At 33.6% G+C, this 14,391-nt stretch overlaps 1 protein-coding gene across 1 annotated transcript; it reads right to left on the bottom strand.

The window, feature by feature from the left end:
- Positions 1–1,509: 1,509 nt before the first annotated feature.
- LOC123670226 (cyclin-A1-like) lies at positions 1,510–14,373 on the bottom strand. Its single transcript, XM_045603734.1, has 8 exons — positions 14,161–14,373; positions 13,792–14,087; positions 12,095–12,314; positions 10,256–10,479; positions 8,934–9,138; positions 6,981–7,137; positions 5,341–5,479; positions 1,510–1,621 (listed from the first exon to the last, which is right to left on the bottom strand). Exons 1-8 carry the CDS (start codon positions 14,305–14,307, stop codon positions 1,510–1,512), a joined length of 1,500 nt encoding a protein of 499 aa, XP_045459690.1. The 5' UTR covers positions 14,308–14,373.
- Positions 14,374–14,391: the final 18 nt, after the last annotated feature.

Below are 14,391 nucleotides of genomic sequence, written 5' to 3'. Positions count from 1 at the left end.
AAGAATAGAAACAATATCATATATAGTATCAATATGTAGAAAGAATAAAAACTTAGTCTGTAGGGTCAAAGAAAACTCTTAATATTTTAAAATTGTATATTAACTGATATCGGTACTTACCTCCATCAGATAAATCAAGAGCAAAATATGTGTTTTTATTACATTAAATTAAATTACAATAAAACTACTTATCAACATTAAAAACATACCTTATATCTCAAAAAATAATTTACTAACAAACATGAAAATAAGTCCTAGGGATTGGTATTCAAATAATCACTAAGTCGTTTACAATTCAAAACATTACTATAAACCGTTTAACGCTAAGTACTCTATCATTCATCCATCATATTGTAAAAATTATAATTTGAAATACATTGAAAAATTGACAAACGCTTTAAAACTAACATCGTACAGTAGAATTACATTAGTTTCTATAAAAATTGGTCCATAAGGCAATCACAATTTTATTTACTTATCAATTCTAGAATAGCGAAGTTTTATATATTTCGCAGTCTGGAGAATCAGTGTGATACAAGCGGCAGACGAACTACAATGAAATGAACACAATACTGGTAAAAATAAAGATCTCTGTTTAAATTTAGCTAATTGTCGTATCGTTTACGTATAATATCTAACGATTTTGAATTTCACTATTGGCTTTATATTACACTGATCTTCTTTAGATGTCATTTAACCTAGTAACCTGACCTAGATCTGAATAATTCTCGATTTTTATTTGTATTTGACTATTGTGTAATTTAATGCAAGCAAGTAAGCTGTTGCTTAGCACTCTTATAATAAAAATAGTTTTGCCAATGACAAGCATTTTAAAAAATGCATGAATATTTATACTGTACGTAATCTTAATATACACATAAAACACATCACAAAACAAATAAATGCTTTTTTATATGGGTCATTTCAACAATTCCGTTTCTTAATCTTTATGCATATTATTTTACCCAAATATCTCTATGTTCGTTTTAAAAGATAGTGCATAATTTTAGACACTTAAAAACCACCTGGAAAAGCATTTCTATTCTTCTGGTGGACTCAGACTGCTTTATTGCAACTAAGAATTGCATCCGTTATGATGAAATTAAAATTCTACCATCCAAATACCATGTTTTAAATAAAATTCTCACTTGACTACGATCTATGATCGAATGTACTCATGATGTCCACGTCACTAGCGAAACGTCTAGAGAAGTCGACGTTAGTCCTTTTTGGTTAGGGCTCCCATCTGTATAGAATTCTCCGGACTTGTCCTAGTTAGAGGTAGTTTCGGACGAGCTCTAAGTGTCCAGGTTAAATCTAAACACTTTTTGCGATATAAGAACCACATTGAGACAGATAACAATTAAAATGATAGTTTAACATTTTTGCTGCTAAATATTTTGGTGTCCTCAAAAACTCCATTAGTCCCCAATAGTCCTTAATTTTGCCCGGACATTTAGACGATGGTAGCCCTGTTTTTAGCTAAAACAAATGAACATTATAGGAACACTAGCTCGTGCGCGTGGCTTCCGGCTGCGGTCGCGCGTTTGTGACGGGTGGCTGTTGGTACGGTGGTACTGGGAACATTGGTTTAGGCTCAATTGTAGATACACCGTCAAACCTGGAAACAGAAGAATTTTATCAGAATGTTCATTCCAAGGTCTTACTTACTTAAAACATTACCATAGCCAAGCTGATATAATCCTCATTCTATAGAACATTTTTGCCCAACTGTGACAAATTACGGGCAATTATATCTATAAAATAAATAAAATTGGAGTGTCTGTTTGTAACATTAAAATAACCACTTTTTACTGAATGCATATTGATGTATACACGACACGGTACATTACCAAAATAACATTTTTAGAAATTTTTGTCTGTCTGTCTGTATGTTTCGGCTAATCTCTGAAACGGCTGGACCGATTTTGACGGGATTTTCACTGGCAGATAGATAGCTGATATAGTAAGGAGTAACTTAGTCTGCTTTTATTTTAGAAATTTATTTATTTTATAACTCTGCGAACTGAAGAATAACTTTTTTGCTAAATTCCAAGCGGATAATTACAATATATAAATACTAGCTGACTCGGCAAACGTTGTCTTGCCGCTAAACGCTATATAAAAATAGGGGTTGGTGGTTAGGGTTGTGGTAGAAGGGTGGAAATTCAGTATTGTATGTATTTTTCAACGCTAAATCATAATAAAATAAAAAATAAATATTTTATCAAAAAAATTAAAAAAAAACTTTTAGGGGTGGACTACCCTTAACATTGAGGGGGGATGAACTACAAACACCGCGACACGAGAATTTTATATATTAAGATTAGTTTGGCAGATAGTAGGAACATTTATAACGATATAACTTTAAAGCAGTCGGGTAAATATAAAATCTGCCGGCCTAGCATGCATACAACGAGATATCTCTTGACGAGAGAGAGAGATAAGGTCTACATCGAGTATTTTCTCGATCACCCTAACATGCGCACTACGAGAGACAAAATTCTCTTCCGAAGACTTCGCCTTGTCGAGTAGAGAAACATTATCAACCATAATCACAACTGAATATCATTCTTATTTCTTATGTCGTAAAGTTGAATTTACAAGGTTATTGACCAATTTCAAACGAGTGACACATGTTTTATTTAACAATGTTCTCGGCCTTTTGGCTAAGATAAAAAGTGTATATCTAATTTAAAAAATCTAATATGGAAAATAAAACGGCGCAAGTAAATGAATTTAATTATATATTTAAAACAATATGCTCGTGTTGTGCTTTATATCTTGTCGCACATTAGATAATTGTAATTCTATCACGCATTGTTTTTTTTTTTTTTTTTTAATTTTTAAAATTTTTTGAATTTTTTTTTTGATTATTGATTTTACTTTTATTCTATTTAATTTTATTTTTAGTTATTGATTTTTTTAATATAATTTTGTTTTGTTTTTTATTCTGAATGTTGTCTTGTCTTGTTGTACTAACCCAATATGGACTTATACTTTGGTCTGAAATAAAGTATTATTATTATTATTATTTAGAATAAGAAGCAACAGGGCGCAAATACGTTTTTTGTGTCATTATATGGCACACTTCACTCGACTTTTCGCATTTTCCGCTCTTCGTATACCGAAATTATATAATTATAATAGGGAAACGCCATGGTATACAAAAAATAGGCACCCGGTTTTATTTATTTTTTATTTATCGTCTTTCTCGTCGATAATATTGAAGACGAGAAGTTTCTCTTCCTAAAACGACAAAATTCGACAAAATTACGATGTCATGTTAGCTTCCGTAGAGATAAATATCACAGATCACTAAAATTTAATGATTATCTCTTCTTGACGTAACGAGAAGAGTATCGCGTGCACGCATGTTAGCTACTGTAGACATAGAGAGATAATACGAGAAAAGGGGTAGACAAAATTTTGTCGTGGCGCGCATGCTAGGCCTGCAGGTGGGTTTTACCTACTAGTATTAACTAACCAGGAAGCACTAGCGGGTAAACTTTACCACATAGTGCAAAAAAATTAAAAATATTTAGTTTCTGCTTAATTTTGTGCAGTGCCGCTTTGAGTACCTTTCGAGAAATGTGTAATGGTCCACCAGTTGGAATGGCCTTTTAGACACATATAAGTGTTTTTTAGGGGCTATTAGTGTCTTATTATTTTTAGTTTTAGACTAACTAGGTGTCTTATTTTCCTCTTAATGAAGAACAAATAGAAGACTAACTGCTTTGTGAAGACAACAGCGAAAAAATATTTAAAAAATTGATGACAATAACGAATATAGTCGGCATGAAAATAATTCAGAGCAAGACGGTGAAGACATACCAGTGTCCTAACATATATCGACATCTTATAAAGAAGATATAGTACCTTAGCCTTGTATTAAAATACAATATTGTCAAGTGACGTTCTTTTGCTTTAAATAAATTGTTTTTTTTTTTTTTTTTTTATAAAACATGTGCAAAAAGTACTTAGTCGGACACTGTGGTATCATTAAAAAAACATTAAATTATATTATATAATTAAAAAATATATATAATAAAATTTAACAAAAAAAAATGTTTTATGAAATAGCCACTGAGTTCGTGTACACTCAAACAGTACGCGTTACATTATGGAGCGCGCCTACCGCCAAGTTTAATAAGAATAAAATCTATTTATTTTTAATCGATAAACTCTACACGAAATCAAGTAATTGTATATAAATTTCTTCATTACTAGAAAGCTAAGAAACGACAAATTAACCAATCTAACAGGTATTGAAACAGTATGAAACGAACCATAGTTTTTTATAACTGTTGTCACATTTTTTCCAAATAACTTTTTGATCCTTCATGGCTAGCAAACCAGCATACAGCGCTCCTAATGATAAGCGTTACCTTTTCCAGTAGTTGGGTCTGGTGTTGCCGCCAGAAACATTGTTAGCGTGTGGCCAACCCCTACCTAGGGTGCTTGATTCTATACCAAAACATCGGAATATCGATTCAATACTATACGATTTATCGATATATATTACGACTAGCTGTGCCCGAAATCCGGATCGGATGATAAATCGTGGGACTCTCGAAAATCCGCATACTTTTTACTGGGTGTACCGATTTTTGATAATTTTTAATTTAATCGAAAGCTGATGTTTATCATGTGGTCACATTTGAATTTTATCGAGATCTGATCTACTTTTTGACTAATCTTTGATAACGCGTAGTTACTTGACTATTTTTTTGTCGATCTACTTTGTATTACTTGTCGATGTAATTGAAGTCGGTTATTTTTCGTTTGCGAGCAAATACAATCATTACATGCTTTTTTTTTTGGATCACAAAGATTTCAAAGGTGAAAGACCTTGCTGTCTAAGCGATTACTAAGCATAGGACTAATAGAGTAAACTAAATAGCTGTAACTTTATAGTTTTGTAACGATTAAAATGTCGAAAATATTGCATGTATAGAAAAAAAGGTATTCGATAATATCGTATATCGCTACAAATGCATGCGATACATTACGAGAAGGTATATCGATACAAATTACTTTTTTGGGCATCCCCACCCCCACCCCCAATTCTCCTCAGGAGCTCTGGCCACCTTACCACAGTAACAATACTACTTGAAAGCAATATTACTTGGCTGTGAGCTTTTGAAGGGTTGAGGTAGTTCCCCAATTGGATTGCTCCAAAATTTCTCATTCATCCAACTGCTCAGATAGAATGCCCAAACCGTGTGGGAACATGTGAGACTATACAAGTGATTAAACTTTCATGATCAGTACAAATGTGTTATATGAATGCGAGGTGTTATTAGGCGTGGCGGAGGTGCAGCGTAAGGAAGCCCTCACTTGTTGTTCTTGTACTTGTCGGGTATGGCGCGGTAGGGCTGCCGCTGCGCGTGCGCGTGCGAGCGCGCCAGCTCCCGCGCGCACGGCTCCAGCTCGCCCCAGCCGTAGCCCGAGCTCTGCACCAACGCCGCCGGCCACGCTGCAGACGATTACAATCATATTTAATAATAATAATAATCATAATCTTTATTGCACACCATTCAAAGATACAAACAAAAGTAGTACAATTAGAGGAAGATGTAAAAAAGGCGGTCTTATCGCTAAAAGAGCGATTTCTTTTAGACAACCTTTGGGTATAGGACAGGGCATAGAAGGGCGGTTGTTATAGAAATTAGAATAAATTACAATAGAATATAAAACTATATACATACATATGCATACATACTTACATACACTCACATATACACACATAGATATATATACATAAATATAAACAATTCATGCATATTTATATCATCCTAAAAATATGTATGTACATACACACATACATCATACAATACATACATGCATACATATATACCTACATGCATATATATATATATATATATATATATATATGTCTTTGAAAGCATAAATTGAAGTGCTTACTTGGATCACTCTCGGTAAATGATTCCAAAGTGTTACAGCCCTTATTGTGAATGAATTGAGGAGGAAGTTGGTGTTTTGTCTGGGGACTTCAAGTATCGATGTGATGCAAGACCTCATAGAACGTGTTGGGGTAGGAGGTAGAAAGAAACGGGACCGAAGGTAGGAGGGAGAATTTTGGTCATGGAGTGTGTTATAGAGAAAAGAAAGGATGTGCATATCAAGGCGACGTTAGATTGGGAGCCACTTAAGTTGAGTGCGAAATTGGGTGATGTGATTGGGTGAGGTAAGGCGCTCCAAAACTTTGGATAAAAAAGGAAGGATTGCAATTGGACGAAAATCAGAAAAAGCTGTTCAATTAGTTTTTTTGTGTAGATGAATGAGTTGAGCGTCTTTCCAGAAAGTAGGAAAGTTATTGGAAGTTAAGGATTCATGAAAAATGTGGGTTAGGACAGGTAGAACAGAATCTATAATAGGGATGATCATGTTACGACTGATGGAGTCAGAACCTACCGCGTTTAAACTTACAGCTACATATTTATTTATTTAATTCCCCATACATACAAGTTTACAGAGCTTTGCTCCAGACACAAGTAGTCCAATCAGAAAAAAAAACGACTATGGGCAAAACGTATGAATTCATGCCATTTTTGGCGCGAACTTTTGGAAGGCTTATGTCCAACCACTGCGATAGGTTGAAGTGAGTATTTCCAATTAATCTCATCTCATCTAACATCAAAAATAGTGAGTAATCCTATTTGAAGAATGCAATTTTTGATTTCGATTTTTATTTTGACACAAAAACAAACATTAACACTAACTTTTTTTTTTGACCTTCTAACATACACACACGGTCGTCTATTCCTATGTTAAGCAACTTAATGCTTGTGTTACATATAACAGCCGACTGTTATGGCTAATGTTTTTTCTGCTCACATCTTTGTTTAGTATATTCGCAAAAAATACAATTTGAATTCAGAAGACATACAGTCGGACTGAGAACGTAGTTATTTTTGAATTTAGAATGAAGAAAGAGGTGAGAGTAGGGCGCGTACCCGTGTCGGCGCAGGCGACGTGCGCGGCGGGCGAGCGGCCGCAGGCGCGCTCGCACAGCAGGCAGTGGCGCGCCGTGGCCAGCGCGCTCGCCGCCACCACGGACGGCCGGAACTGCAGGTACGGCTCCGACTCCAGCAGGGACAGCTCCGCGATGTACTGCGGGATTAGAGTCCGTAATCACAATTCTATCCAGTACTGCTGATCGCCCGGTGGTCGAAATTCGACCATGATTTATTTTAACTATCTTAATATATATAAATCTCGTGTCACAATGTTTGTCCGCGATGAACTCTTAAACTACTTAACCGATTTTAATCAAATTTGCACACCGTGTGCAGTTTGATCCAACTTGAAAGATAGGGTATATTTTGTTTTGATATATGTAATTATTATATTTAAGAAAAAAAATAAGGCGATACGAAGTTTGCCAGGTCAGCTAGTACTTCTATAATAATGAACAAAAGAGTGACAAGATATGCGTCTGTGTGTGTCAAATACATGGTAGTGTGTTATTTTTTTTTTTTTTTTTAATTGTTTTAATGTATTTTTTATGCATAATCTTAAAAAAATATTAGTATTCTGCACTCCTTCTCTCGATAAAGTATAAGTGTGCGAAATTATATACTCCTCCGTCCGCGCAATTTTAGTAAAAAGGGAGACCAAGTCTTTGCTTCACGTATTAATACAGAAATATAAATATAAAATTCTCGCATCACAGTATTACGGGCCAAACTCCTCTGTAACGGCTCGACCGATTCTTATGAAAATTTTTCGCCTATTTGGTAGGTCTGAGAATTGTTAACTATTTTTTAAACCCTTAAGTTATAAGGGTGATCCACCAAAAAATTTAATCTTACGACAAATTTTTATTTCATTATAATTTGGCATTGAAAAATACATGGAACCCTAAATTTTCACCCTTCTACCACCAACACCTATTTTTCAATAAAGTTTAGCGGCAAAACAACGTTTGCGGGTCAGCTAGTATATATATATATAGAAATCTCGTGTCACGATGTTTGTCCGGGTTAATCTTCCGGAACTACTGCACCAATTTCAATGAAATTTTGCAAAGATATGTAACTTTGTCCAACTTAAAATACAGGCTATATTTTATTTCCATTAATGACCGCGATATTTTTTATCCCAAAATTAAAAAAAAAATAGCGATGCGAAGTTCGCCAGCTAGCTTCAAATTTTTTCCTATTGCTTTCTCTATTGTCAGTGAGCTCAGCGCCCTCTTATAGATAGATCAAAGTTGAAGATAGAAATTCCAAGTCAAATAACTTATTACAAAGCAAAAACGACGTTTGTGCTATCTGGCGCAATTTAACTTAAGATTGGTTGGTGAGACTAGCCGTTAAAAAGTTATTGGTCCAATTTAAGGCATGGGTTGTGATATGTACAGTAATATCATATTAGAATAAATGCTGCTTTATCTAAACATGTAAAGAGGATGAATCTTTCCAAGAAACAAACCTGAGATTTAGAGTGGCTGAGTAAATCTACGGACTTAATACGCATTGAAAATTTAGTGCAAGAATTATAATTCCGAGTAGGAACAGAAAAATGTACAAATAAACCTACTTTATGGCGTAAAGTTTAAGGAGAGTGGCAAAATATCTCTCAAGATAGAATCGTAAAATTAATTGAATCGATGCCTCACCAATGTGTTACCTTGACAGCTTCAAAGGGTATAGAAAAAGTATTAAAGAGGTTATGGCTACCAAATACTAAGAAATGTTTTACATTTGTACCAGTTCCATTTTTTTTTTTTTTTTGTAAATACTGTGGAATTCTAGCTTGCCAGACACATTTCTCTTGTGATTTAATAAATATAATATGAATTCTAAAATATAATCGTATTGATAGGATGGATTTATAAGGAATTAAGATAGATAAATATATTAAGATTAGAGGTTACTATAACAGAAAATTCAAAATATTCTTACCGCAGCTAAGTGGAATATTTTCTTGGATATTCCATTGGAAATGCAGAAAAGTGAGAGGAAGGCAAGCGATGTTGGTGTTGAGAGATCAAACGACAGCACTTTCAAAATCAAATGCTCCATACGTAGCACCTCCCGCTTTGTATAAGTATCATCTGTTATATAAGCAAACTCAGATACCTCTGGAGGGTAGACTTCTTCATATTTCCTGTTAAAATGTAAATTAATAATTACACAAGATTCACAAAATAAATTACTCTGTACCTTTGACCAGACCCACCTAAGTTTAAGTATTTCGATGCGCTGAATCCGAATTTGAGGGTCGTTCAGTCCCTACACCCAATAATTTGAATTAGTGGTTAACTTGGATATAAAATACAAAAGAAAAATACATAAAAAAGTTATACTTGAATTAGAGCGAGAAAAATTTTTTTTTTGTATTTCTTTTTTTACGATTTTAGCGATTATTTGGAATTTACTTTAAATTTAGAAGGCTGACGAGCCAAACCAGCTTCAGATTTTGTTTCAGCTCATTTAAAATACACAAGAAACATATTTAAGGTAGTTAAAAAAAATGGTTGCATAAATGCATTTTTGCGATTTCTTGGCATTTTAAGCGTTTTTTTTAAATGTACTCAAAATCAAGAGTATGTGTAGGGACCAAACAGACCTTAAATTCGGATTCAGCGCATCAAAATCCATAACCTAGGTGTATCAAAAGTACAGAGCACTTTTTTTGTGGGCCGGTGTTATTAACAGGTGTTTAAAACAAAGTACATTCAATATTCATGACACTGAGTTAAAAAATTAAAATAAATTGGTTCCATCAGATTTACAAAATAAGTAATAATATTGTAATATATGTATTCCATAACTTTCATCTTTCTCTTAAAGTATTTTTGTCTTAAAGTGCTGGCATTAATTTACTGCTGGACATAGGCTTCTGTCTCCATGTAGGAGAAGGATCAGAGCGTTGCTCCACTGCGGGTTCGCGGATATACTCCTTACGATGAGTAACCATCGCTATCAGGTACAAAAGATATCCACTCCGAGCGAGAATCGAACCCGCAACCGCCGGTGTTTATGCGCCGCCGACACGACACACCACACGCACCATTTCATCAGAGCAGTCGTCAGTAGCTCATCTATTTAAATAAAGTCAAATTTAAAAATGAGCTAGGATTTTTTTTTCATGTGGAATGTGATATATTACACCTACAGAGCCCCCTAAAAGAATACAGTTAGGAGTTCAACGCCCTGTATAAATAAAACAAATAACAACATTAAAAAAATATAAAAAAAAACAATGATTGACTTCAACTTACGCGGCTATGTAAGTAGCTGCAGTGCCTACAAGTTGCAGTTTGGTATGTACTACACTCATATACGACAAGAAGCGGTCGACATAAGATACGGCAAGGTGTAGAGTTTCACTCTGTTGTCCATATTCATCGCACACCTCGACAAGCCAATCAATCAGTATGGAACGCATTTTGTGTGTAATATCTGGCTGCTTGCGCATGTAACGAGGATTTGGTCTGTTTTTAACCTGTTTTAAAAGAAACAAACTTTAAATTTTTTTATAAATAATTCTTTAACTAATGTCTACTGAAGCTGTGATTTGTTTATGTTTATGCAAACTATGCTTAGTTTGGAATGCTTTAAGAAGAAATCATGAAGGATTTTTTTTTTAAGTTCTAGTTTAATTTCTGAATTTAAATTCTTATTTTTGCTTTTGAAAGGTTTTTAGCAATAGTAAATAAATAAACTTTTTCCTCTCAACGGCCCCCAGTAGGGTTTTCTCCTGAGTCGGGCGTCCGGAATTAGACAAAATACACAAGTACAAACGCCCAGACCATGACAGACCTCTGTATGGCCAATACAAATGTTTGGCAACGGTGGGGATCGAACCCGCAACCGAATGCGCAACAGCCCGTTCTGTGACTATTGTGCCAATGCCTCGTCATGTTTGAATGAAATAAAAATAGAGAAGAGTAATCGTAAGATATATTAATAAAATTATTGCAACGTAAATTAGTATACATCTCAAAGCAGCAAATATTTATATCAGTAATTATTAAATTTTTAGAAGAAGCAATTTTAGGAAAAAAACAATTTACAATTCAAAGGTAATATATAATATTCTGTCTAAATATTCTGTCATCTAATCAAAAAGTCAGTCCAAAGTAGGTTATAAAAATGATTATTTGATGAATAATGAAATAAATCATTGATTGCGTTTAATTTAATAAATCTGCACAAATGTTTATAAACAAGAATGAAACTTTAAATTAGAAATGAATACATTTTGAAACTACTTCAACTTAATTCTTTTCACTATTGGAATCCAATGTTTATTAATATTTACATACTTTTGTTTAAAATTTACCACATTGCTTGTTTTATAATAATTGTGTTTGCTCGCAAACGAAAAAAACCGACTTCAACTACATCGACAAGTACAACGGAAGCAGACGACAAAAATGAACAAACGCACTAGTCGTCTCTACGATTTTCGAGGGTTTCCCTCGATTCCTCTGGGATCCCATCATCAGATCCTGGTTTCCTTATCATGGTACCACACTTGAGATATCTCCTTTCCAACAAGAAAAGAATTATCAAAATCGGTTCATAAACAACAAAGTTATCCCTGAATATACATAAAAATATATATATATATATATATATATATATATATATGGTCGAATTGAGTAACCTCCTCCTTTTTTTGAAGTCGGTTAAAAATACGAGTGTGCTTTAGATCACATGACTGAAGGAAAACTTCTTCAACTTCTATAGTAATAGGTATACGAAACATCACTTTCTCTTTTTCTTCACTAACTTAAGCTCCCTCTCAACTTCTGTTCGCCTCGCCCGATAACACTTTTCGTAACGCTCTCGTCACGCATTCACCAGTTTACTCCCCAAGTCAAGCGTGCGTTAAGTTTAACTTCAAAAATATATATTAACAACAACAAAAACAATAGCTATGCATGTTCAAAACAAGTAATTTAGTTAACGATAAATTCATCATTTTTTTAAAGCACTATTAGTATTTTATTACAATCAGAAAAAAATACAATTGCAAGAGATGCAAAATGAAATCTTGTTAAAAAATAAATCTTGTTAGTATTGAATATACACAGTATTATTTCTAAACTCACCTCAATCTCTCTCATGTAGTCATATATATCTTGCCTATACTCCACAACGTGGAAGAACATCTCACGGTCAGACTGCGCCGTCGTTGTATCATCGTCATCATCATCAATAATCTGACTCTCATTTTGTGAGATAGACATGGAAAGGATGCTGGTATCAACCACTGACATAGGTGATTCAACAACATCCTTCTCTTTTTCTTTCTTCTCTTGCAATGGAGGTCTAAATAAGTAAATTATTTCCTAATGTAAATGGACTTTGGTCATATGTAATTAGGCAATCAATAAATGATTAGTTAATATTTACTTGGATACAATTACTACTACTAATTATTCTCCTAAGGGCCTGTTTCACCAGTTTCTGTTTTATTTGACATATGAGGGTATCCAATAGATAGAAAAGTTTATCATATTTTTAATTTTTCACCAACAAATTCCAATTTATTATTGGATATATATTTTTTTAACTGTGAATCTAAAAGTTTTAGTTTAATGATTGATTAAAACCTGTAAGTAATTAATGTCAATAAAGCTTATCAACCACTGGTGAAACTGACCCTTAAAATAAAAAAGCAGTGATAATTGCTGTTTATAAATATTATAAAGTAACAGACTTTAGTTACTTTGTATATGTGTTAAGTTGTAGAAATATGTAGTAAGTAGTTTAATGTCTTTTACAGATGAACTTAATAATCATTCTTTGTTTTTGTTTACTAACAACAGATTTGTAATACAAATTGTAAAGTTGATGTCAAAATTTTATCTTTAGTAAACAAAATGAGTATAGATTGAGCCTGGTCATTATTATAATGATCTTAGCAATAAGATATCAAATATGATGCACTTTATGAAATGGAATAGTGAACATAAAGACAAGAAACTGCAGTTAATATTTTTTTTTCAAACAATAGTTTTTTTACAACATAGAAGGTTGTAATAAATAATTGAAAGCATGACAAGTTGGAACAACATAGCTATTGTCTTTTCACTAGAGTTGTCAAGCCAAATAAAATGTTTCTAAGAAATGAACAAAAAATGATTTGTACATTTTTATTAAAGATAACCTTGAAGTTTAAAGATAGCAGAATATACTGCCCACCATTTTTTAAACAATGGGTACAATAAAAATAGCACAACTTTTTTTTCTTTTTTTGTAGGAACTGTTTATTATTAGACTAATTAGGCAGAAAATAGAAAGTTTAAACCAATTTCATAAATAATTAACACGTTGAACGCCATGGGGGACACCAGTTGGGCCTCACTTGTTTAGTCCATGGGGCCAGTTTAAGTCCTTATTTACAAAATTTTTATAAGTTTTTATTGCGCTACCATACCCATTCTTAAAGATCTTACTTATTTTTCCTTACACTATATGACATATTTTGCTAAGACATATTTTTTAAATTGACTCTGGCTCAGGGTCATGTGGTATTCCCGGCGGCACCAATGAATAACGTGTTAAAAAGTAAAATTAAACATAAATTGAAGGCTAGTTCGATGGTAATAAGATAGTGTATACATATTACATAGTATAGGTTATGTTCATACATGGCCTTTAATGAATCTCTTACAATATGTGTTGAGAATGTTTACCAAGTAGTTAAAAATATAAAATTTTATCAAATTCAGTGAGATTAAAAATAAAACTTGAATATTTAAAATTCCAACAGACTTTGCTTCAGTTAAATAATTTGTTTTACCTGATTGCAGCAACATCTTTGACCTGTTCTTGGTGCTTTGACTTTTCAACCTGAATACACAGATTTCTGACGTTCTCTGCTGCATTAGTAAAGAAATTATCTTTTCGAATTTCTTTAGAAACAAATGGCTTGAATGTTGGTTCTCTCTTCTTCACTTCGACTTCAGTCGGTTTGTCTTCGTACACACTAAAGGCCCGAAATTGGGCCACGGGAGGTACGATGTTCTTCTCATTTTTAATCTGACGTACTGTTCTATTCTCATCTTGAACTTTGCAAGGTCCATTCGTTAATCCGGCCTAGAATTATATTATAATTAGAGCTATTTTGTTCTTCATCACTGGTCACTGTAAATACAACAAATTAACTTACATGCTTGATATTTCGGTTTTGATTGCAGGCGAACTGACTGAGGTCGCCAAGGGCACGCCGCTGGGTGGCAGCCGAAAATACATCAGCCTCTTTCCTTAATGCTAGCGCGGTATTTTCCTGATCCTCGTGAATTCTAAACGATGCCATTGCGCCGCTTCTTCCGTATTTTTAACGACAACTGCTAAGCCGTTAATATGATAAAATAATACGCAGAGAACGCTTTGTCAAAGC

The sequence above is a fragment of the Melitaea cinxia genome, chromosome 4 (assembly GCF_905220565.1).
Source record: "Melitaea cinxia chromosome 4, ilMelCinx1.1, whole genome shotgun sequence".
Classification (NCBI taxonomy): domain Eukaryota; kingdom Metazoa; phylum Arthropoda; class Insecta; order Lepidoptera; family Nymphalidae; genus Melitaea; species Melitaea cinxia.
This window is presented reverse-complemented; position numbering and strand designations above follow the sequence as displayed.

Coding starts and splice junctions, on each gene's coding strand:
- LOC123670226 (XM_045603734.1), bottom strand. CDS start 14,307: ATGGCATCGTTTAGAATTCACGAGGATCAGGAAAATACCGCGCTAGCA. Junction 7,138..8,933: donor AAATATTCCACTTAGCTGCG/GTAAGAATATTT, acceptor CTAATCCCGCAG/TACATCGCGGAGCTGTCCCT. Junction 5,480..6,980: donor CGTCGCCTGCGCCGACACGG/GTACGCGCCCTA, acceptor AATCGTCTGCAG/CGTGGCCGGCGGCGTTGGTG.